The sequence below is a fragment of the Aotus nancymaae genome, unplaced genomic scaffold, assembly GCF_030222135.1.
Source record: "Aotus nancymaae isolate 86718 unplaced genomic scaffold, 86718_ANA_hifiasm-v0.15.2.pri h1tg000119l, whole genome shotgun sequence".
In the NCBI taxonomy this organism is placed as follows: domain Eukaryota; kingdom Metazoa; phylum Chordata; class Mammalia; order Primates; family Aotidae; genus Aotus; species Aotus nancymaae.
In genome coordinates, this window is record NW_026988534.1 from 488,970 (window position 1) to 514,377 (window position 25,408).

Here is a 25,408-nt window from a genome sequence, read left to right on the forward strand (position 1 = left end):
CCCCGGCACCTACCCCTGTCCAGAGACCAAGGCCCCCCGGCACCTACACCTGTCCAGAAACCCATGCCCCCGGCGCCTAGCCCTGTCGAGACACCCAAGCCCCCTGGCACCTGCCCCTGTCCAGAGGCCCTGGACCCCGGCACCTACCCAGGCCCAGGCCCCCCCGCACCTACCCCTGACCAGAGACCCAGGCCCCCCCGCACCTACCCCTGTCCAGAGACCTAGGCCCCCCGGCTCCTGCCCCTGTCCAGAGGCCCTGGACCCCGGCACCTATCCAGGCCCAGGCCCCCCATCACCTACCAGTGACCCAGGCCCCCGGCACCTACCCCTGTCCAGAGGCCCTGGACCCTGGCAGCTACCCCCGTTCAGAGACCCAGGCCCTTGACAACTGCCCCTGTCCAGACACCCTGGACCCTGGCAATTACCCAGGCCCAGGCCCCCCGGCACCTACCTCGTCCAGAGACCCAGGACCCCTGGCACCTACACCTGTCCAGAGGCCATGGACCCCGGAACCTATCCCTGTCGAGAGACCCAGGCCCCCGGCACCTGCCCCTGTCCAGAGACCCAGGCCCTCGGCACCTGCCCCTGTCCAGAGACCCAGGCCCCCGGCACCTACCCCATCCAGAGGCCCAGGAACCCTGGCACCTACCCCTGTCCAGAAACCCAGGCCCCCGGGACCTACCCTGTACAGAGGCCCTGGACCCCAGCAGCTACCCCCGTTCAGAGACCCAGGCCCCTGGCACCTGGCCCTGTCCACAGATCCAGGCCCCCCGGCACCTCACCCTGTCCAGACACCCTGGACCCCGGCACCTACCCTGGCCCAGGCCCCCCGGCACCTACACCCGTCCAGAGATCCAGGACCCTTGACACCTACGCCTGTTCAGAGACCCAGGCCCCCGGCACCTACCCTGTCCAGAGGCCCTGGACCCCGGCACCAACACCTGTCCAGAGACCCAGGCTCCCTGGCACCTACCCCTGTCCAGAGACCCAGGGCCCCCAGCACCTAGCTCTGTGCAGAGGCCCTGGACCCCGGCACCTACCCCTGTCCAGAGACCTAGGCCATCCGGCACCTACCGCTGTCCAGAGACCCAGGCGCCCCTGCATTTGCACCTGTCAAGAGACCCATGCCCCCCGGCACCTGCCTCTGTCCAGAGGCCCTGGATCACGGCACCTGCCCATTTCCAGAGATTCAGGCCCCCAGTACCTACCCCTATCCAGAGACCCAGGCCCCCCGGCAACTACCCCTGTCCGGAGACCCAGGCCTCCCGGCACCTATCCTCCTTCAGAGACCCAGGCCCCCGGCACCTGCCCCTCCCGGAGACCCAGGTCCCCCGGCACCTACCCCTGTCCAGAGGCCCTGGACCCCGGCACCTACCCAGGCCTAGGCCCCCCAGCACCTACCCCTTTCTAGAGACCCAGGCCCAAGGCACCTACATCTGTCCAGAGACATAGGCGCCCCCGCATCTGCCCCTGTCAAGAGACCCATGCCCCCGGCACTTGAACATGTCCAGATGCCGTGGACTCCGGCACCTGCACCTGTCCAGAGACCCAGGCCCCCGGCACCTAGCCTGTCCAGAGGCCCTGGACCCCAGCATCCACCCCCGTTCAGACCCAGCCCCCTGGCACCTGCCCCTGTCCAGAGACCCAGGCCCCCCGGCACCTGCCCCTGTCCAGAGACCCAGGCCCTCCGGCACCTGCCCCTGTACAGAGGTCCTGGACCCTGGCACCTACGCAAGCCCAGTCCCCCCGGCACCTACCCCCGTCCAGAGGCCCAGGCCCCCTGGCACCTACCCCTGTCCAGAGACCCAGGACCTCGGCACATACCCCGGAGACCCAGGCCCCCGGCACCTAGCCTGTCCAGAGACCTAGGCCCCCCGGCACCTACCCCTGTCCAGACATCCAGCGCTCCCGGCACCTTCCCCTGTCCAGAGACCCAGGCCCCCGGCATCTACCCCTGTGTAGAGACCCAGGCCCCCCAGCACCTACCCCTGTCCGGAGACCCAGGCCCATGGCACCTGCCCCTCTCCAGAGACCTAAACCCCCGGCACCTGTCCCTGTTCAGAGTCCTGGACCCCGGCACCTATCCAGGCCCAGGCCCCCCGGCACCTACCCCTGTCCGGAGACCCAGGCCCCCCGGCACCTATCCTCCTTCAGAGACCCAGTCCCCTCGGCCCCTACCCCTGTCCAAACACCCAGGCCCCCCGGCACCTGCCGCTGTCCAGAGGCCCTGGACCCCAGCACCTACCCCTGTCCAGAGACCCAGGCCCCCGGCACCTATACTTTACAGAGACCCAGGCCCCCGGCACCTACCCTGTCCAGAGACACTGGACCCCAGCACCCACCCCTGTCCAGAGACCCAGGCCCCTGGCACCTATACCTGTCCAGAGACCCAAGTCTCCCGGCACCTGCCCGTGTCGAGAGGCCCTGGACCCTAGCACCTACCTAGGCCCAGGGCCCTGGCACCTACACCTGTCCAGAGACTGAGGGCCCCCGGTACCCAGCCCTGTACAGAGGCCCTGGACCCCGGCACCTACCCCTGTCCAGAGACTCAGGAGCCCGGCACCTACACCTGTCCAGAGACCCAGCCCCCGGCACCTACCCCTGTGCAACGACCCGGGCCCCCGGCACCTGTCCGTGTCCATAGACCCATGTCCCCCCGGCACCTACCCCCGTCCAGAGACCCAGGACCCCTGGCACCTAACCCTGTCCAGAGACCCAGGCCCCCAACACCTACCCTGTCCAGAGGATATGGACTCCGGCACCTACCTCTGTCCGGAGACCCAGGCTCCCTGGCACCTATTCCCCTTCAGAGACCCAGGCCCCCCGGCACCTACCCCTGTCCAGAGACCCAGACGTCCGGCACCTACCCTGTCCAGAGACCAAGGCCCCCCGGCACCTACCTCTGGCAGAGACCCAGGCCCCTATGCACCTACCCCTGTCCACAGTCCCAGGCCCCCGGCACCTGCCACTATCTAGAGACCCAGGCCTCCTGGCACCTCCCCCTGTCCAGAGACCCAGGACCCCGGCACCTATCGCTGTCCAGAGACCCAGGCCCCCGGCACCTACCCCTGTCCAGAGGCTCTGGATCCTGGCACCTACCGCCGTTCATAGACCCAGGCCCCCGGCCGGGTAATTTTTTGTATTTTCAGTAGAGATGGGGTTTCACCATGTTAGGCAGGCTGGTCTCAAACTCCTGACCTCTGGTGATCCTCCTTCGTTGGCCTCCCAAAGTGCTGGGATTACAGGTTTGAGGACCATGCCCAGTCTATTGGCAGTATTTTAAACATTTTCTTACTGATACATAAAATAATGCGGCATCCCATAATTCACAGTGCCTTACACTGAGATATGGTATATAGAACAGGCAGCTCTACTCATATGATTGGTATCGAAATACATTTTCATTCTTATAAGTACCACAGAAAAAGAGGGCTGAAATGAAAATAACAACACATTTTTAAAACAAAGTAATTCTTACTTTTTCAGAAAACTTAGAGCCAAAGAAAACTCAGGATTCAAATGAATAGGAATATCTATTTTGTTAATACTTAGATTTATAGAATGTATTGAATCAAGTAATTCCAAAAATTAATAGTAGTGTTTAACACTGTTGGTATTTAAACTTCTGTGAGCTAAATTTAAATTCTCAGAAGGGTATTTAAAGGTTATCTTTTACAAATATTTCCTAGCTTCAGAAATACTTTCATTTGAAAAAAGGGAATAAAAGCTTCAATTGAGATTTAACCCTAATAGTCCAATTTTAAATCTCTCAGCTTGCTCAGGTTGGGCAGGTAAGTGAAACTTTTAAGGATGGAAGGGGGTCCTGAAAGATGGAAGAATGTGTCTGTTACATGAAAGGTATTTGGCTTACGTTGAAGAAATAAATGGAGTGAAAGAATGAATACACAGAGCTGAGGAGTTCATTATTATTGTTTGCATATATGTAATAAACCTTTATATAATAAAAATTATATATACAATAAAATGTATGCAGAAAAACCTACAAGCACACATAATAATGTCCCCTTTACAAGGAATGGCTCCAAGATGGCCGATTAGGAGCAGCTCAGGATTGCAGCTTCCAGGGAAAGCATGGAGAGTGAGTGGATGCTGCATTTCCAGATGGATTTTTATTGCCCACAGACCAGGAGATTCCCAAGCAGAGGAGCCCCATGAGTCACCAGCACGGCTGTTTTGGCTGGTGCTGTGGTTCTCCGCACAAAATACATGGGTCTGGGCACCATTTTAGCTGGTGATTGGAGCTCCTGGGAGATAGAGTCACCCATTCAACTGATAAAAAAGGGGGCTGAAACAGGGAGCCAGGCCAGGAGATTCCTGGGCAAAAAAGTGCCATGAATCTCAGAGTGGCTGTTTCAGCCGGCGCAGTGGGTAACTGCACGGGAAATCACACAGATCCCGGAGCCTTTTCAACAGGCGACTGGAACACCTGCGAGACAGAGTCACACATTCAACTGAAAAACAAAGAAAGAAAAAAAAGGGCTCTGAGGCAGGGAGCCAGGTGATCAGGCTCAGCTGGTCCCACCCCCAAGAAAAAACAGCAATCTGAAACACTCTGGACTGAGAATTTCACAGCAAGCACAGCTGAACCTGGGATGGCCCAACTCAGTTGGGGAGGGGCGTCCGCCATTACCGAGGCAGTCCACCACTATGGAGGTAGTCCGCCATTGCCGAGGCAGCCCACGATTACAGAGAGAGTTCGCCATTATAGAGGTGGCCAAACATTGACAAGGCAGTTCTAACTATACCCGTATAAACAGGACTGCAGGGAAGTTCACATGGCAGCTGGGCGGAGCCCACAGCAGCTCAGTGAAACCTCTGCAGCAGACAGTGACTAGGCTGCCTCCTCACTGGGCAGGCCAGCCCTGAAAAAAGGCAGCAGCACAACAGAAACTCATAAATAAAGCCCTAACTCCCTGGGACAGAGCACCTGGGGAAGAAAAAAGGGGGTTTATGAGTTCTGCTGCAGCAGACTTAAACGTACCTGCCCAGCAGCTCTGAATGAACAATGGAGCTCACAGATCAGCACTTGAGCTCCGATAAAGGAGAGACTGTCTCCTCAAGCAACTCCCTGACCCCCGTATATCCAAAGAGTCACCTCATAAAGGAGAGCTCAGACTGACATCTGGTGGGTATCCTTCTGGGACAAAGATAGCAGAAGAAGAAAGTGGCAGCAACCCTTACTGTTCTGCAGCTGCTGCAGGTGATCCCCAGGCAAGCAGGGCCTGGAGTGGACCTCAGCAGTCCTACAGCAGAGGGGCCAGACTGTTAGAAGGCAAACTAAGAAACAGAAAGAAATAATTTCGTCATCAACAAACTGGATGTCCACTCAGAGACCCAATCTGAAAGTCAACAACTACAAAGATGACAGGTGGATAAATCGAGAAAGATGGGACGAAACCAGTGCAAAAAGGATGAAAACACACAAAACCAGAACGCCTCTCCTCCTACAAGGGATCATGACTCCTCACCAGCAAGGGAACAAGGCTGGATGGAGAATGAGTGTGATGAATTGACAGACTCAGGCTTCAGAAGGTGGGTAATAAGAAACTTCTGTGAGCTAAAAGAACATGTTCTAACCCAATGCAAAGAAACTAAGAACCTTGAAAAAAGATTTGATGAAATCCTAACGAGAATAAACAACTTAGAGAGGAATACAAGTGAATTGATGGAGCTGAAACACACAACACGAGAACTTGGTGAAGCATACATAAGTTTCAACAGCCGAATTGACTAAGCAGAAGAAAGGATATCAGAGGTCAAAGATCAACTCAATGAAATAAAAGGAGAAGGGAAGATTAGAGAAAAAAGGATAAAAAGGAATGAACAAAGTCAACAAGAAATATGGGACTATGTGAAAAGACCTAATATATATTTGATAGGTGTACCTGAATATGATGGAAAGAATGAGTCCAAGCTGGAAAATACTCTTCAGGATATTATCCAGGAAAACTTCCCCAACCTAGCAAGGCAGGCCAATATTCAAGTCCAGGAAATACAGAGAACACCACAAAGATATTCCTCAAGAAGAGCAACCCCAAGGCACATAATTGCCAGATTCACCAGGGTTGAAATGAAGGAAAAAAATGCTAAGGGCAGCCAGAGAGAAAGGTCGGGTCACCCACAAAGGGAAGCCCATCAGACTCACAGCACATCTCTCAGCAGAAACCCTACAAGCCAGAAGAGAGTGGAGGCCAATATTCAACATCCTTAAAGAAAAGAACTTTCAACCTACAATATCATATCCGGCCAAACTAAGCTTCATAAGTGAAGGAAAAATAAAATCCTTTACGAACAAGCAAGTACTCAGAGATTTCATCACCACCAGGTCTGCTTTACAAGAGCTCCTGAAAGAGGCACTATACATAGAAAGGAACAACCAGTACCAGCCACTCCAGAAACATACCAAATCGTAAAGGGCATCAACACAATGAAGAAACTACATCAACTAATGGGCAAAACAGCCAGCTAGCCTCAAAAGGGAAGGATCAAATTCACACATAACTATATTAACCCTAAATGTAAATGGGCTAAATGCCCCAATCAAAAGATACAGACTGGCAAATTGGATAAAAAGCCAAAACTCATCAGTGTGCTGTATCCAGGAAACCCATCTTACATGCAAGGATACACAAAGACTCAAAAGAAAGGGATGGAGGAAGATTTACCAAGCAAATGGAGAGCAAAAAAAAAGGAGGAGATGCAATTCTCATCTCTGATAAAATAGACTTTAAACCAACAAAGATCAAAAGAGACAAAGAAGGACATTACATAATGGTAAAAGAATCAATGAAACAAGAAGAGCTAATGATCCTAAATATATATGCACCTAATACAGGAGCACCCAGATACATAAGGCAAGTTCTTAATGACTTACAAAGAGACTTAGACTCCCACACAATAATAGCGGGAGACTTTAACACCCCATTGTCAATATTAGATCAACGAGACAGAAAATTAACAAGGATATCCAGGACTTGCACTCAGATCTGGACCAAGCAAACCTAATAGACATTTACAGAACTCTCCACCCCAAATTCACAGAATATACATTCTTCTCAGCACCACATCACACCTACCCTAAAATTGACCACATAATTGGAAGTAAATCACACCTCAGCAAATGCAAAAGAATGGAAATCAAAACAGTCTCTCAGACTACGGTGCAATCAAGTTAGAACTCAGAACTGAGAAACGAACTCAGAACTGCACAGCTTCATGAAAACTGAACAACTGGCTCTTAAATGTTGACTGGATAAACAATGAAATGAAGGCAGAAATAAAGATGTTCTTTGAAACCAAAGAGAACGAAGACACAACATACCAGAATCTCTGGGACACATTTAAAGCAGTGTCTAGAGGAAAATATATAGCAATAAATGCCCACATGACAAGCAAAGAAAGATAAAAAATCAACACCCTATCATCAAAATTGAAAGAGCTAGAGGAGCAAGATCAAAAAAAACTCAAAACCTAGCAGAAGACAAGAAATAACTAAGATCAGAGCAGAACTGAAGGAGATAGAGACACAAAAAAAACCTTCAAAAAATCAATAAATCCAGGAGCTGATTTTTTGAAAAGATCAACAAAATAGACCACTAGCCAGATAACAAAAAAGAAGAGAGGCCGGGCGTGGTGGCTCAAGCCTGTAATCCCAGCACTTTGGGAGGCCAAGGCGAGTGGATCACAAGGTCAAGAGATCGAGACCATCCTGGTCAACATGGTGAAACCCCGTCTCTACTAACACAAAAAATTAGCTGGGCACGGTGGCGCGTGCCTGTAATCCCAGCTACTCAGGAGGCTGAGGCAGGAGAATTGCCTGAACCCAGGAGGCGGAGGTTGCGGTGAGCCGAGATCGCGCCATTGCACTCCAGCCTGGGTAACGAGCGAAACTCCGTCGCAAAAAAAAAAAAAAAAAAAAAAAAAAAGAAGAGAATAATCAAATAGATGCAATAAAAAACGATAAAAGGGATATCACCACAGATTCCACAGAAATACAAACCATCATCAGAGATTATTACAAACAACTCTATGCAAATAAACTAGTAAACCTGGAAGAAATGGATAAATTCCTGGACACTTGCATCCTCCCAAGCCTAAACCAGGAAGAAGTCGAAACCCTGAATAGACCAATAACAAGGTCTGAAGTTGAGGCAGCAACTAATAGCCTACCAACCAAAAAAAAGCCCAGGTCCAAATGGGTTCACAGCCGAATTCTACAAGACATACAAAGAGGAGCTGGTACCACTCCTTATGAAACTATTCCAAACAATCCAAAAAGAGGGAATCCTTCCCAAATCATTTTATAAGACCAACATCATCCTGATACCAAAACCTGGCAGAGACTCAACAAGAAAAGAAAACTTCAGGCCAATATCCATGATGAACATAGATGCAAAAATCTTCAATAAAATACTGGCAAACTGACTGCAACAGCACATCCAAAAGCTTATCCACCATGATCAAGTAGGCTTCATCCCAGGGACGCAAGGCCGGTTCAACATACACAAGTCTATAGACGTAATTCACCACATAAACAGAACCAAAGACAAAAACCACATGATTATATCAATAGATGCAGAGAAGGCATTTGACAAAATGCAACAGCCCTTTATGCTAAAAACCCTCAATAAACTAGGTATTGATGGAACGTATCTCAAAATAATAAAAGCTACTTACGACAAACCAACAGCCAATATCATACTGAATGGGCAAAAACTGGAAGCATTCCCTTTGAAATCTGGCACTAGTTAAGGATGCCCTCTCTCACCACTCCTATTCAATACAGTATTGGAAGTTCTAGCCAGAGCAATCAGGCAAGAAAAAGAAATAAAGTGTATTCAAATAGGATAGGAGGAAGTCAAATTGTCTCTATTTGCAGATGACATGATTGTATGTCTAGAAGACCCCATCATCTCACCCCAAAATCTCCTGAAACTGATAAGCAACTTCAGCAAGGTCTCAGGATACAAAATCAATGTGCAAAAATCACAAGCATTCCTATACACCAATAACAGACTCAAAGAGAGCCAAGTCAAGAACGAACTGTCATTCACAATTGCTACAAAGAGAATAAAATATCTAGGAATACAACAAAGGATGTAAAGGACCTCTTCCAGGAGAACTACAAACCACTGCTCAAGGAAATAAGAGAGGACATTGGAGAAACATTCCATGTTCATGGTTAGGAAGAATCAATATCGTGGAAATGGCCATACTGCCCAAAGTAATTTACAGATTCCATGCTACCCCCATCAAGCTACCAATGACCTTCTTCACAGAACTGGAAAAAACCACCTTAAACTTCATATGGAACCGAAAGAGAGCCCGCATAGCCAAGTCAATTCTCAGCAAAAAAAAAAAAAAAAAAAAAAGGCAGGAGGCATCACACTACCGGACTTCAAACTTTACTACAAGGCTACAGTAATCAAAACAGCATGGTACTGGTACCAAAACAGAGATATAGACGAATGGAACAGAACAGAGGCCTCTGAGGCAACACCACACATTTACAACCATCCAATCTTTGACAAACCTGACAAAAACAAGCAATGGGAAAAGGAGTCCCTGTTTAATAAATGGTGTTGGGAAAACTGGCTAGCCATGTGCAGAAAGCAGAAACTGGACCCCTTCCTGACGCTTTATACTAAAATTAACTCCAGATGGATTAAAGACTTAAACATAAGACCCAACACCATAAAAACTCTACAAGAAAACCTAGGCAAACCATTCAGGACATAGGTGTAAGCAAGGACTTCATGACCAAAACACCAAAATCATTGGCAACAAAAGCCAAAATAGACACATGGGACCTAATCAAACTCCACAGCTTCTGCATAGCAAAAGAAACAGTCATTAGAGTGAACTGGCAACCAACAGAAAGGGAAAAAATTTTTGCGATCTACCCATCTGATAAAGGGCTGATATCCAGAATCTACAAAGAACTAAAACAGATTTACAAGAAAAAAACAAACAAGCCCACTCAAAAGTGGGCAAAGGATATGAACAGACACTTTACAAAAGAAGACATATATGAGGCCAACATATGAAAAAATGCTCATCATCACTGGTCATTAGAGAAATGCAAATCAAAACTACACTGAGATACCATCTCACGCCAGTTAGAATGGTGATCATTAAAAAATCTGGAGACAACAGATGCTGGAGAGGATGTGGAGAAATAGGAACACTTTTACACTGTTGGTGGGAGTGTAAATTAGTTCAACCATTGTGGAATACAGTGTGGCGATTCCTCAAGGACCTAGACATAGAAATTCCATTTGATCCAGCAATCCCATTACTGGGTATATATCCAAAGGATTATAAATCATTCTACTATAAGGACACATGCACACGAATGTTCAATGCAGCACAGTTTACAATAGCAAAGACCTGGAACCAACCCAAATGCCCATCGATGATAGACTGGACAGGGAAAATGTGGCACATATACACCATGGAATACTATGCAGCCATCAAAAACGATGAGTTTGTGTCCTTTGTAGGGACATGGATGAACCTTGAAACCATCAGTCTCAGCAAACTGACACAAGAACAGAAAATCAAACACTGCATGTTCTCACTCATAGGTGGGTATTAAACAATGAGAACACATGGACACATGAAGGGGAGCATCACCCACTGGGGTCTGACAGGGGGAAATGGGGGAGGGACAGCGGGGGGTGGGGAGTTAGGGAGAGATAGCATGGGAAGCAATGCCAGATAAAGGTGATGGGGAGGAAGGCGGCACATCACACTGCCATGTGTGTACCTATGCAACAATCTTGCACATTCTTCACATGTACCCCAAAACCTAAAATGCAATAAAAAAAGAACATAAAAACAGAAAAATAAAGTGATGTATATACTTAATTTTGTTAAATCACTTTAAAATGGTTTATAAAGTGCTATATAAGGGGAATGATGAGTAGATCAGAAACCAGCTAAGCGTTGTTTTTGTTTTGCTGCTGAGAAAGATGGCTTGGGTGCTCCAGCCCCATGGCAAAGTTTCCACATCCCAAGTGCTACTGAACCTGCCAAGGGTAGAGAGCCCAGTGCCCTTTATGACAGCACTCACCTCACCCCCACCTTGCATTCCACCCACATTCTACCCAACTCTATCCCTCACCAGTGCCCCCACTCCATCCAACCCTATCCCATTCAACCCCCCACACCACTCCACACCCCATCCAAGCTTCACTCCACTCCACTCCTGACCAGTCCCCATCACATCCAATGCCCTCACCCACCCTCCACCACAGTTCCTCATCCCATTCAACCCTTACTCCACTCCACTCCCCACCAGTCCGTCACCAACGCTACACTCACCATAGTCCCCCACATCCAATGCCACCCAACTCCACTTCCTACCACAGTCCCTCACCCAACTCTACCCCCACCACAGTCCCCCCATCGCCCACCCAACTCCACCCCCAGCCTGACTTCCACCCCACCCATGCCTTCACCCGCACCATATCTCCTCTACCCCAAAACCAGGAATGGGGGCTTCTCCCCTCTCCCCAGGCCTCCCTTAGCAGCCCCCGACCCCGGCCATTACCTCTTCTTCTTGTCTCCGTCGTTTATCTCATTGACCTGGAGTAAGAGGATCTGGTCCACCTTGTTGACATCACCTGCGATGGCAGCTCTGTGGATCATGCCTAGATCCTTCGGCCGGATGCGGTACCGGGTGTTCGAGAAACCATCGCCATCCTTGTGATGATTCTTCCTCCATCTAGCCACGTGTCTCCTCCAGGCCCTCAGGAACCACTCCCCGACCCTCATCCTGAAACCAAAGATCGCCCAGGCTAAGGGACTGGCTTCAAGATAATTCAATTCCTACTGGCTTTCCGCCGCTCTGGACCAAAGCACCTGGAGGTAATCAGCTCCAGCCACAACCGCCGCCAGGGACACTCGAGTCTCCAGCCTCTGAAAGCAGCGTCTAGCCGAGCAGAGCCGGTAGGCACCAGCGCGCGCATGCGCCCGTTAACAGCCAGCCGGCTGGCGCATGCGCGCGCTGACAGCCAACGACGGAGAGAACCCCCTCCCCCCGCACCGTACCCCTACCCGCACCGCGGAGAAAGGGCTCTGAGCCCCGCTCTTGCGGGCGCCGCCTGGAGGCCGGGAAGGCCCTCGGGCGAGTAAGCAGGCTCCCTGGAGTGCGATGCTGCCATGCTCCAGGTTTCCACTGACTGCTCTGCTGGTGCCGGGGGGGCCTGGGTCTCTGGACAGGGTAGGTGCCGGGGGGCCTGGGTGTCTGGACAGGGGTAGGTGCTGGGGGGCCTGAGTCTCTGGACAGGGGTAGGTGCCGGGGCGCCTGGGTCTCTGGACAGGGTAGGTGCCGGGGGGCCTGGGTCTCTGGACAGGGGTAGGTGCCGGGGGGCCGCCTGAGGCTCTGGTCAGGGGTAGGTGCCGGGGCGCCTGGGTCTCTGGATAGGGGTAGGTGCCGGGGTGCCTGGGTCTCTGGACAGGGGTAGGTGCCGGGGGGCCTGGGTCTCTGGAGAGCGGTAGGTGCCGGGGGCCCTAGATCTCTTGTCAGGGGTAGGTGCCGGGGGGCCTTGGTCTCTGGACAGGGGTAGGTGCCAGGGTCCAGGGTCTCTGGACAGGGGTAGGTGCCGGCTGGCCTGGGTCTCAGAACAGGGGTAGGTGCTGGGGTCCGGGGCCTCTGGACAGGGCTAGGTGCCGGGGGCCCTGGGTCTCTGGACAGGGGTAGGTGCCCGGGAGCCTGGGTCTCTGGACAGGGGTTGGTGCCGGGGGCCTCGGTCTCTGGACAGGCGTAGGTGTGAAGGGTCCTGGGTCTCTGGACGCGGGTAGGTGCTGGGGGGCCTGGGCCAGGGTAGGTGGCGGGGTCCAGGGTGTCTGGACAGGGTGAGGTGCCGGGGGGCCTGGATCTCTGGACAGGGCCAGGTGCCGGGGGCATGGGTCTCTGAACGGGGGTAGCTGATGGGGTCCAGGGCCTCTGGACAGGGTAGGTCCCGGGGGCCTGGGTTTTTGGACAGGGGTAGGTACCAGGGGTCCTGGGCCTCTGGATGGGGTAGGTCACGGGGGCCGGGGTCTCTGGACAGGGGTAGGTGCCCGGGGGCCTGGATCTCTGGACAATGGTAAGTGCCTGGGGGCCTGGGCCTCTGGACAGGGGTAGGTGCTGGGGGACCTAGGTCTCTGGACAGGGGTAGGTGCCGAGGGGCCTGGGTCTCTGGACAGGTGCAGGGACTGGGGGGCCTGGGTATCTGGACAGGGGCAGGTGCCGGGGTCCAGGGCATTTGAACATGTTCAGGTGCCGGGGGCATGGGTCCCTTGACAGGGGCAAATGCTGGGGCGCCTATGTCTCTGGACAGAGGTAGGTGCCAGAGGGCCTGGGTCTCTGGACTGGGGTAGATGCCGGGGGGGGCCTGGGTCTCTGGACAGGGGTAGCTGCCGGGGGCCTGGGTCTCTGGACAGGGGAGGTGCCAGTGGTCCTGAGTCTCTGGACAGGGATAGGTGCGGAGGGACTGGGTCTCTGGACAGGTGTAGGTGCCGTGGGCCTGGATCTCTGGACAGGGGTAGGTGCCGGGGGGCCTGGGTCTGTGGACATGGGTAGGTGCCGGGGGGCCTGGGTCTCTGGACAGGGGTTGGTTCTGGGGGACCTGGGCCTGGGTAGGTGCCGGGGTCCAGGGCCTCTGGACAGGGCTAGGTGCCGGGGTGCCTGGGTCTCTGGACAGGGGTAGGTGCCGGGGGGCCTGGGTCTCTGGAGAGCGGTAGGTGCCGGGGGCCCTAGATCTCTTGTCAGGGGTAGGTGCCGGGGTCCAGGGCCCCTGGACAGGGGTAGGTGCCGGGGTCCAGGGCCCCTGGACAGGGCTAGGTGCCGGGGGGCCTGGGTCTCTGGACAAGGGTAGATGCCGGGGGGCCTGGGTCTCTGGACAAGGGTCGGTGCCGGGGTGACTGGGCCTGGGTAGGTGCCGGGGTCCGGGACCTCAGGACAGGTGCAGGTGCGGGGGAGGCTGGGTCTCTGGACAGGTGTAGATGCCGGAGTCCTGGGTCTCTGGACAGGGGTAGGTGCCGGGGTCCTGCGTCTCTGGACAGGGATAGGTGCCGGGGTGCTGAGCTTGGGTAGGTGCCGGGGTCCAGGGCCTCCGGACAGGGGCAGGTGCCAAGGGGCCTGGGTATCCGAACAGGGGTAGGTGTCGGGGGGCTTGGGTCTCTGGACAGAGTAGGTGCCGGGGGGCCTGGGTCTCTGGACAGGGGAAGGTGCCGGGATCCAGGGCCTCTTCACAGGGGCAGGTGCCAGAGGGCCTGGGTCTCTGGACAGGGATAGGTGCTGGGGTCCAGGGCCTCTGGACAGGGCAAGGTGCCAGGGGGCCTGTGTCTCTAGACAAGGGTAGGTGCCAGGGAGCCTGGGTCTCTGGACAGGGGCAGGTGCCGGGGTCCTGGGTCTCTGGACAGGTGTAGGTGCCGGGGTCCTGGGTCTCTGGACAGGGGTAGGTGCCGGGGGACCTGCGTCTCTGGACAGGGATAGGTGCCGGGGGGCTGAGCCTGGGTAGGTGCCGGGGTCCAGGGCCTCCGGACAGGGGCAGGTGCCTGGGGGCCTGGGTCTCCGGACAGGGGTAGGTGCCGGGGGGCCTGGGTCTCTGGACAGGAGCAGGTGCAGGGGGGCCTTGGTCTCTGGACAGGGAAAGGTTCCAGGGTCCAGGGCCTCTTCACAGGGGCAGGTACCGGAGGGCCTGGGTCTCTGGACAGTGATAGGTGCCGGGGTCCAGGGCCTCTGGACAGGGTAAGGTGCCGGGGGGCCTGTGTCTCTGGACAAGGGTAGGTGCCGGGGGGCCTGGGTCTCTGGACAGGGTCAGGTTCCGGGGCGCCTGGGTCTCTGGACAGGGTTAGGTGTCGGGGGGCCTGGGTCTCCGGACAGGGGTAGGTGCCGGGGTCCAGGGTCTGTGGACAGGGGTATGTGCCAGCGGTCCTGTGTCTCTGGACAGGATAGGAGCCGGGGTCCCGGGTCTCTGGGCAGGGGTAGGTGCCGGGGGCCCTGAGTCTGTTGACAGGGGTAGGTGCCGAGGGTCCTGGGTCTCTAGACAGGGGTAGGTGCCAGGGGGCCTGGGTCTCTTGACAGGGTAGGTGCCGGGGGGCCTGGGTCCCTGGACAGGAGCAGGTGCAGGGGGGCCTTGGTCTCTGGACAGGGGAAGGTTCCGGGGTCCAGGGCCTCTTCACAGGGCAGGTGCCGGAGGGCCTGGGTCTCTGGACAGGGATAGGTGCCGGGGTCCAGGGCCTCTGGACAGGGTAAGGAGCCGGGGGGCCTGTGTCTCTGGACAAGGGTAGGTGCCGGGGGGCCTGGGTCTCTGGACAGGGTCAGGTTCCGGGGCGCCTGGGTCTCTGGACAGGGTTAGGTGTCGGGGGGCCTCGGTCTCTGGACGGGGTAGGTGCCGGTCTCCAGGGCGCATGTACGGGGTAGGTTCCGGGGGCCTGGGTCTCCGGACAGGGGCACGTGCCAGGGGTCCAGGGTCTGTGGACAGGTGTATGTGCCAGCGGTCCTGTGTCTCTGGACAGGATAGGAGCCGGGGTCCCGGGTCTCTGGGCAGGGGTAGGTGCGGGGGGCCCTGAGTCTGTTGACAGGGGTAGGTGCCGAGGGTCCTGGGTCTCTAGACAGAGGTAGGTGCCAGGGGGCCTGGGTCTGTGGACAGGGCTAGGTGCAGGGATCCTGGGTCTCTGGACAGGAGTAGGTGCCGGGGGTCCTGAGTCTGTGGACAGGGGTAGGTGCCGGGGTCCTGGGTCTCTGGACAGGGGTAGGTGCTGGGGGGCCTGGGCCTGGGTAGGTGCCGGGGTCCAGGGCCTCTGGACAGGGGTAGGTGCCGAAGGGCCTGGATCTCTGGACAGGGGTAGGTGCAGGGGGCCTGGGTCTCTGGACAGGGGTAGGTGCCGGGGTCCAGGGCCCCTGGACAGGGCTAGGTTCCCGGGGGCCTGGGTCTCAGGACAGGGGTAGGTGCCGGGGGGCCTGGGTCTGTGGAAGGGGCAGGTGCCAGAGGCCTGGGTGTCTCAACGGGGGTAGGTTCCGGGGGTCCTGGGTCTCTGAACGGGGGTAGGTGCCGGGGGTCCTGGGTCTCTGGACGGGGGTAGGTGCCATGGGACCTGGCCCTAGGTAGGTGTCGGGGTCCAGGGCCTCTGGATAGGGGCAGGACACGGGGGGCCTTGGTCTCTGGACAGGGGTAGGTGCCGGGGGCCTGGTCTCTGAACGGGGGTAGAAGCCGGAAGGCCTGGGTCTCTGGATGGGGGTAGGTGCCGGGGGGCCTCAGCCAGGGTAGGTGCCGGTGTCCTGGGTCTCTGGATAGGGGTAGGTGCCGGGGGGCATGAGCCTCGGTAGGTGCCGGGGGTCCTGGGTCTCTGAACGGGGGTAGGTGCCGGGGGGCCTGGGCCTGGGTAGGTGCCGGGGTCCAGGGCCTCTGGACAGGGGCAGGTGCCAGGAGGCCTGAATCTCTGGACAGTGGCAGGTGCCGAGGGCCTGGGTCTGTGAATGGGGTAGGTGCCGCGGTCCAGGGCCTCTGCACGGTATAGGTGCCGGGGTCCTGAGTCTCTGGACAGGGGCAGTTGCCAGGGGGTCTGGGCCTCCGGACAGGGGCAGGTGCCAGGGGGCCTGGGCCTCCGGACAGGGGCATGGGCCGGTTTGCCTGGCCCTCCGGACAGCGGCAGGGGCCCGGGGGGCCTGGGACTCCAGACAGCGGTAGGTGCCAGGGGGCCTGGGTCTCCGGATAGGGATAGGTGCTGAGGGGCTTGAGTCTCTGGGAGGGGCAGGTGCTGGGTGGGGTCTCTGAACAGGGGTAGGTGTCGGGGGGCCTGGGACTCTGGACAGCGGTGGGTGCCGGTGTCCATGGCATCTGGACAGGGTAGGTGCTGGGGGCCTGGGTCTCTGAACAGGGGTAGGTGCCAGAGGTCCTGGGTCTCTGGACGGGGGTAGGTTCCGGGGGGTGGGCATGGGTAGGTGCCGGGGTCCAGGGCCTCTGGACAGGGCAAGTTGCCGGGGGGCATGGGTCTCTGGAGAAGGGTAGGTGCCGGGGGGCCTGGGCCTGGGTAGGTGCGGGGGTCCAGGGCCTCTGGTCAGGGGCATGTGCCGGGGGCCTGGTTCTCTGGACAGGGACAGGTGCCGGGGGCCTGGATCTCTGAACGCGGGTAGGTGCCGGAGCCTGGGTCTCTGGACAGAGATAGGCGCCAGGGTCCGGGGCCTCTGGACAGGACTAGGTGCCTGGGGCCTGGGTCTCTGGACAGGGGTAGGTGCCAGGGGTCCTGGGTCTTTGGACGGGGTAAGTGCCGGGGCCCTGTGTCTCTGGACAGGAGTAGGTGCCGGGGGGCCTGGGTCTGTGGACAGAGGCAGGTGCCAGGGTCCAGGGCCTCTGGACAGGGCTAGTTTCCGGGGAGCCTGGGTCTCTGGAGAGGGGTAGGTGCCCGAAGGCCTGGGTCTCTGGACAGAGCTAGGTGCCTGGGGCCTGGGTCTCTGAACAGGGGTAGGTGCCAGGGGTCCTGGGTCTCTGGACGGGGTATGTGCCAGGGCCCTGTGTCTCTGGACAGGGGTAGGTGCTGGGGCGCCTGGGTCTCTGGACAGGTGCAAATGCAGGGGGGCCTGGGTCTCTGGACAGGGGTAGGTGCCGGGCTCCAGGGCGCATGTACGGGGTAGGTGCCTGGGGCCTGGATGTCTGGACACGGGTAGGTGCCAGGGGTCCCGGGGCTCTGGACAGAGTAGGTGCCGGGGGGTCTGGGTCTCCGGACAGGGGTAGGTGCCGGGGGGCCTGGGTCTCCGGACAGGGGCAGGTGCCGGGGTCCAGGGTCTATGGACAGGGGTATGTGCCAGGGGTCCTGGGTCTCTGGACGGGATAGGTGCCGGGAGCCTGGGTCTCTGGACAGGGGTAGGTGCCGGGGGGCCTGGGTCTCTGGACAGGGGTAGGTGCCGGGGAGCCTGGGTCTCTGGACAGGGGTTGGTGCCGGGGCCCAGGGTCTCTGGACAGGGTAGGTGCCGGGGTCCTGGGTCTCTGGACAGGCGTAGGTGTCAAGGGTCCTGGGTCTCTGGACGCGGGTAGGTGCCGGGGGGCCTGGGCCTGGGTAAGTGCCAGGGTCCAGGGTGTCTGGACAGGGTCAGGTGTCGGGGGGCCTGGATCTCTGGACAGGGCCAGGTGCTGGGGGCCTGGGTCTCTGAATGGGGGTAGCTGCTGGGATCCAGGGCCTCTGGACAGGGTAGGTCCCGGGGGCCTGGATCTCTGGACAGGGGTAGGTGCCGGGGGGCCTGGGTTTCTGGACAGGGGTAGATGCCGGCGTCCAGGGCCTCTGGACAGGGCTAGGTGCCTGGGGCCCTGGATCTCTGGACAGAGGTAGGTGCCGGGCGGCCTGTGCCTGGGTAGGTGCTGGGGTCCAAGGCCTCTCGACAGGGGCAGGTGCCGGGAGGCCTGGGTCTCTGGACAGGGATAGGTGCCGAGAGCCTGGGTCTCTGGATAGGGGTAGGTGCCAGGGTCCAGTGTCTCTGGACAGGGTAGGTGCCGGGGACCTGGGTCTCTAGACAGGTGTAGGTGCCAGGGGTCCTGGGTCTCTGAACGGGGGTAGGTACCAGGGAGCCTGGGCCTGGGTAGGTGCCTGGGTCCAGGGCATCTAGACAGAGGCAGGTGCCTAGGGTTTGGATCTGTTCACATGGCCATGGGCCGGGGGCCTGGGTCTCTGAACGTTGGTAGGTGCCGGGGTATAAAGCCTGTAAACGGGGGTAGGTGCCCCGAGCCTGGGTCTCTGGACAGCGGTAGGTGCCGGTGTCCTGGGTCTCTGGACAGGGTAGGTGCCGGGGGGCCTGGGTCTCTGGACAGGGGTAGGGGCCGGGGGGCCTGAGTCTCTGGACAGGGGTAGGGGCCGGCGGACCTGAGTCTCTGGACAAGGGTAGGTGCCGGAGGGCCTGAGTCTCTGGACAGGGCCAGGTGCTGGGGGCTTGGGTCTCTGAACGGGGGTAGCTGCCGGGGTCCAGGGCTTCTGGACAGTGTAGGTCCCGGGGGCCTGCATTTCTGGACGGGGGTAGGTGCCAGGGTTCCTGGGCCTCCAGACCGGGTAGGTGCCGTGGGCCTGTGTCTCTGGACAGGGGTAGGAGCCCGGGTCCTGGATCTCTGGACAAGGGTAAGTGCCTGGGGGCCTGTGTCTCTGGACAGGGGTAGGTGCCGGGGGGCCTGGGCCTGTGTGGGTGCCAGGGTCCAGGGTCTCTGGACAGAGGCAGGTGCCAGAGGCCTGGGTCTCTGAACGGGGGAAGGTGCCGGGGTACCTGGGTCTCTGGACAGGGATAGGTGCCAGGGTCCATGGCCTCTGGACAGGGGTAGGTGCCAGGGGACTGGGTGTCTGGACAGGTGTAGGTGCCAGGGGTCCTGGGTGTCTGGACGGGGTAGGTGCCAGGGGGCCACGGCCTGGGTAATTGCCGGGGTCCAGGATGTCTGGACAGGGGCAGCTGTGGGGGGCCTGGGTCTCAACGGGGGTAGCTTCCAGGGTCCAGGGACTCTGGACAGGGGTAGGTGCGGGGGGCCTGGGTCTCTGGACAGGGGTAGGCGCCGGTGTCCTGGGTCTCTGGAAAGGGTAGGTGCCGGGGGCTGGGTCTCTGGACAGGAGTAGGTGCCGGGGGGCCAGGGTCTCTGGACACAGGTAGGTGCCTGGGGGCCTGGGTCACTGGAGAGGGGTAGGTGCGGGGAGCTGTACAGGGGTAGGTGTGGGGGACCTCGGCCTCTGGACCGGGATAGGTGTTGGGGGACCCTGGTCTCTGGATAGGGGTAGATGCAGGGTCCTGGGCCTTTGGACAGAGGCAGGTGCCAGGGGTTTGGGTCCCTGGACAGGGTCAGGTGCCGAGGGGCCTGGGCATGGGTAGGTGCCCGGGTCCAGGGCCTCTGAACAGGGTCAGGTGCCGGGGGTTTAGGTAGACCCAGGACCCCGGCACCTACCCCTGTGCAGAGACCCGGGCCCCCCCGGCACCTACCCCTGTGCAGAGACCCGGGCCCCCCGGCACCTACCCCTGTGCAGAGACCCGGGCCCCCCGGCACCTACCCCTGTGCAGAGACCCGGGCCCCCCGGCACCTACCACTGTCCAGACACCCGGGCCCCTCCGACACCTACCACTATCCAGACACCCAGCCCCTCCGACACCTACCACTGTCCAGACACCCAGCCCCCCCGGCACCTTCCCCTGTCCACAGACCCAGGCCCCCCCGGCACCTGCCCCTGTACAGAGACCTAAGCCCCGGCACCTGCCCCTGTTCAGAGGCCCTGGACTCCGGCACCTACCAAGGCCTAGGCCCCTCGGCATCTGCCCCTGTCGAAAGACCCCAACCCCCGGCAGCTGCCTCTGTCCAGAAGCCCAGGACCCCGCACCTACCCCTGTCCAGAGACCAAGGTCCCCCAACACCTACCCCTGTACAGAGGCCGAGGTCCCCCAACACCAACCCCTGTCCAGCACCCCGCACCTACCCATGTCCAGAGACCCAGGCCCCCAGGCACCTACCCCGTCCAGAGACCCAGGCCCCCGGCACCTACCCCTGTCCAGAGACCCAGGGCCCCCGGCACCTAGCCCTGTGCAGAGGCCCTGGACCCCGGCACGTACCCCTGTCCAGAGACCCGGGCCCCCCGGGAACCTACCCCTGTCCCCAGACCCAGGCCAGCCAGCACTTATCCCTGTCCAGAGACCCAGGCGCCCCTGCATTTGCCCCTGTCAAGAGACCCAGGCCCCCCGGAACCTGCCCGTATCCAGAGGCCCTGGATCCCGGGACCTACCCATGTCGAGTCCCAGGCCCCCAGGCACCTGTCCCTGTCCAGAGACCCAGGCCCCAGGCACCTACCCCCGTTGAGAGACCCAGGCCCCCGGCACCAGCCCCTGTCCAGAGACCCAGGCCCCCGGCACCTACCCCTGTTCAGAGACCCAGGCCCCACGCCACGTGCCCCTGTCGAGAGGCCCTGGACCCCGGCACCTGCCCCTGTCCAGAGGCCCAGGACCCCACACCTACCCTTGTCTAAAGACCCAGGTCCCCCAATACCTACCCCTGTCCAGAGGCACAGGACCGCAACACCTACCCCTGTTCAGCGACCCAGGACCCCGACACCTAACCCTTTCCAGAGAACCAGGCCCCCAGCCCCTACCCTGTCCGGAGACCCAGGCCCCCGTCACCTACCTCTGTCCAGAGGCCCTGGATCCCGGCACCTATCCCCGTTCAGAGACCCAGGCCCCCGGCACCAGCCCCTGTCCAGAGACCCAGTCCCCCCAGCACCTTTCCCTGTCCAGAGGCCCTGGAACCCGGCACCTACCGAGGCCCAGGCCCCCTGGCACCTGCCCCCGTCCAGAGACCAAGGACCCCTGGCACCTACCCGTCCAGAGACCCAGGCCCCCTGGCACCAACCACCGTTCAGAGACCTAGGCCCCCGGCACCTGCCCCTTCCAGAGACCCAGGCCCCCCAGCACCTACCCCTATACAGAGACCAAGGCACCTGCCCCTTCCAGAGACCCAGGCCCCGCAGCACCTACCCCTATCCAAAGACCAAGGCGTCCCGGCACCTACACCTGTCCAGAGACCCAGGCCTCCGGCACTTACCCCTGTCCAGAGACTCAGGACCCCGGCACCTACCCCTGTCCTGAGACCCGGGCCCCCGGCACCTCCCCTGTCCAGAGACTCAGGACCCCTGGCACCTACACCTGCCCAGAGACACCCGCCCCCAGCAGCTACCCCTGTCCAGAGACTCAGGCACCCCGGCACCTAGCCCTGTCCAGAGGCCCTGGACCCCGGCATCTACCCCTGTCCACAGACCCAGGCCCCCCGGCACCTACCCCTGTCCAGAGACCCAGGCTCCGGGCACCTACCCCTGTCCAGAGATTCAGGACCCCCGGCACCTACCCCTGTCCAGAGACCCAGGCCCGCCGGCATCTACCCCTGTCCAGAGACCCAGGCCCTCCGGCACCTACCTCTGTCCAGAGACATAGGCGCCCCCGCATCTGCCCGTGTGAAAAGACCCATGCCCGCGGCACCTGAACATGTCCAGATGCCCTGGACCCTGGCCAGGGTACCCCTGTCCGGATACCCAGGCCCCCCGGCCCCTGTACCTGTCAAGAGACCCGGGCCCCCCGGCACCTACCCCTGTGCAGAGACCCGGGCCCCCCGGCACCTACCCCTGTGCAGAGACCCGGGCCCCCCGGCACCTACCCCTGTGCAGAGACCCGGGCCCCCCGGCACCTACCCCTGTCCAGAGACCCGGGCCCCCCGGCACCTACCACTATCCAGACACCCAGCCCCTCCGACACCTACCACTGTCCAGACACCCAGCCCCCCCGGCACCTTCCCCTGTCCACAGACCCAGGCCCCCCCGGCACCTGCCCCTGTACAGAGACCTAAGCCCCGGCACCTGCCCCTGTTCAGAGGCCCTGGACTCCGGCACCTACCAAGGCCTAGGCCCCTCGGCATCTGCCCCTGTCGAAAGACCCCAACCCCCGGCAGCTGCCTCTGTCCAGAAGCCCAGGACCCCGCACCTACCCCTGTCCAGAGACCAAGGTCCCCCAACACCTACCCCTGTACAGAGGCCGAGGTCCCCCAACACCAACCCCTGTCCAGCACCCCGCACCTACCCATGTCCAGAGACCCAGGCCCCCAGGCACCTACCCCTGTCCAGAGACCCAGGCCCCCGGCACCTACCCCTGTCCAGAGACCCAGGGCCCCCGGCACCTAGCCCTGTGCAGAGGCCCTGGACCCCGGCACGTACCCCTGTCCAGAGACCCGGGCCCCCCGGGAACCTACCCCTGTCCCCAGACCCAGGCCAGCCAGCACTTATCCCTGTCCAGAGACCCAGGTGCCCCTGCATTTGCCCCTGTCAAGAGACCCAGGCCCCCCGGAACCTGCCCGTATCCAGAGGCCCTGGATCCCGGGACCTACCCATGTCGAGTCCCAGGCCCCCAGGCACCTGTCCCTGTCCAGAGACCCAGGCCCCAGGCACCTAACCCCGTTGAGAGACCCAGGCCCCCGGCACCAGCCCCTGTCCAGAGACCCAGGCCCCCGGCACCTACCCCTGTTCAGAGACCCAGGCCCCACGGCACGTGCCCCTGTCGAGAGGCCCTGGACCCCGGCACCTGCCCCTGTCCAGAGGCCCAGGACCCCACACCTACCCTTGTCTAAAGACCCAGGTCCCCCAATACCTACCCCTGTCCAGAGGCACAGGACCGCAACACCTACCCCTGTTCAGCGACCCAGGACCCCGACACCTAACCCTTTCCAGAGAACCAGGCCCCCAGCCCCTACCCTGTCCGGAGACCCAGGCCCCCGTCACCTACCTCTGTCCAGAGGCCCTGGATCCCGGCACCTATCCCCGTTCAGAGACCCAGGCCCCCGGCACCAGCCCCTGTCCAGAGACCCAGTCCCCCCAGCACCTTTCCCTGTCCAGAGGCCCTGGAACCCGGCACCTACCGAGGCCCAGGCCCCCTGGCAAAGAGGCCGGCAACGTCCAGTAAGTGGAGACAGGAGAGTTGCGGCCACGTTGGCTGGGTGCGGAGGAAATGGGAAGACGGAGGAGTACGGGCCGGCGAAGAAGGAGCGCTCGCCCGCCCCGAGACCGAGGCCCGCCCCGCCCGGGTCCCCGTCGAGGGCCGGCCGGCAGTGGGCGCGGTGCGGGCGCCGCCGGAAGGACAATTCCCGAACGGACTCCGCTCAGGCCGCGCTCGCCTACACCCTCGGCCAGGCCGCCGCAACCCTGGCACGCCCGCAACCCGCACCCCGTCAGGGGCCTGCAAGACCCACCCTCCCCCGCTCGGAGCTTACCTGCTGGCCGCTGAGGCCGCCGTCCACATGCCCGCAGTTGCCGCCGTTACTCGTTCGCGCTCCAGCCGGTCCCAGCCCGAGCCAGAAGGCGCCTCCACGCCGACGCTCCCTCGCGGCGGACGCCAACGACTCCGCAACCGCCAGACGACCCGCGCACTGCCCCCGACGGACTGCAACTGCAACACTGGCGCTCGCTACGCAGACGCAGTCGAGCAGGACGCAGGCGCCGCGGAGCGGGGCGGGGCCGTGGAGCGAGGCGCAGGCGCGGTGGAGCGGGAGCGGGCGATGGAGTGGGGCGCAGGCGCGGTGTAGCGAGACGGGGCGGTGGAGCAGCGCCGCAGGCGCGGTGAAGCGCGGCGGGGCGGGGCTTTGGAGTAGGCGACTAAGGCGGGGCCCCAGCTCGGGACTTCCAGGTGCGCGCCCGGAAAGGGCGGCGGCAGGCCCCCGGATCCCTGGAGCTTGAGGGAGCGCAGCTTTTCTCCGAGGGCAGGCAGCCAGAGAAGGGTAGGTGCTGGGGGGCCTGGGTCTCTGTACGTTGGGTAGGTGCCGAGGTCCCTGGGTATCTGGACAGGGGCAGCTGCTGGGGGGCCTGTGTCTCTGGACAGGGCTAGTTGCTGGGGGGCCTGGGTCTCTGGACAGGGGAAGGTGCCGGGGGTGCTGGGTGTCTGGACAGGGGTAGGTGCCGGGGGCCTGGGTCTCTGGACGGGGGAAGGTGCCGGGGGTGCTGGGTCTCTGGACAGGGGTAGGTGCTGGGGGGCCTGGGTCTCTGGACAGGGGTAGGTTCCTGAGGGCCTGGGCCTGGGTAGGTGCCGGGGTCCAGGGCCTCTGAACAGGGTCTGGTCTGGGGGGCCTGGGTCTCTGAACATAGGTAGATTCCAGGGTCCTGGGTCTCTGGACGGCCGTAGGTGTCAGGCTGCCTGGGCCTGGGTGGGAGCCGGGGTCCAGGGCGTCTGGACAGGGGCAGATGCTGGGAACCTGGGTCCCTGGACAGGGGCAAGTGCCGGGGGCCTCTGTCTCTGGAAGGGACAGGTGCCGGGAGCCTGTGTCTCTGAACGGGGGTAGGTGCTGGGGAGCCTGTGCCTGAGTAGGTGCCGGGGTCCAGGGCCTCTCGGCAGGGTTAGGTGCCGGGGGACCTGGGTCTCTGGACGGGGTAGGTGCCGGGAGCCTGGGTCTCTGGACAGGGGTAGGTGCCGGGGGGCCTGGGTCTCTGGACAGGGGCAGGTGCCGTGGGGCCTGGGTCTATTGACAGGGGCAGATGCAGGGGCACCTGTGTCTCTGGAAAGGGGTAGGTGTCCGGGGCCTGGGTCTCTGGACAGGCGTAGGTGCCAAGGTTCCTTGGTCTCTGGACGGGGGTAGGTGCCGGGGGGCTTGGGCGTGGGTAGATGCCAGGGTCCAGTGTGTCTCGACAGGCGCAGTTGCTGGGGGGCCTGGATCTCTGGACACGGTCACGTGCTGGGGGCCTGGGTCTCTGAACGGGGGTAGCTGCCGGCGTCCAGGGCCTCTGGACAGGGGTAGGTGCCGGGGGCCTGGGTCTCTGGACAGGGATAGGTGCCGGGTTCCTGGGTCTCTGGACAGGGTAGATGCCGGGGAACTGGGTCTCTGGACAGGGTAGATGCCGGGGACCTGGGTCTCTGGACAGG

The 25,408-nt window shown here is 60.1% G+C and overlaps 1 protein-coding gene across 1 annotated transcript in view; it reads right to left on the bottom strand.

Annotated features, from left to right (window-relative positions):
• The window catches only part of LOC105730961 (ankyrin repeat domain-containing protein 62), an 81,089-nt gene extending 57,240 nt beyond the window's left edge, over positions 1–23,849 (bottom strand). The window contains exons 1-2 of the mRNA XM_064371099.1: positions 23,769–23,849; positions 11,576–11,800 (exon numbers count right to left, since the gene is read on the bottom strand). Of these exons, the coding sequence (XP_064227169.1) occupies positions 11,576–11,800; positions 23,769–23,797 (254 nt within the window). The 5' untranslated portion in view covers positions 23,798–23,849. The remainder of the gene's footprint in view (positions 1–11,575; positions 11,801–23,768) is intronic.
• Between the last annotated feature and the right edge of the window lie 1,559 nt (positions 23,850–25,408).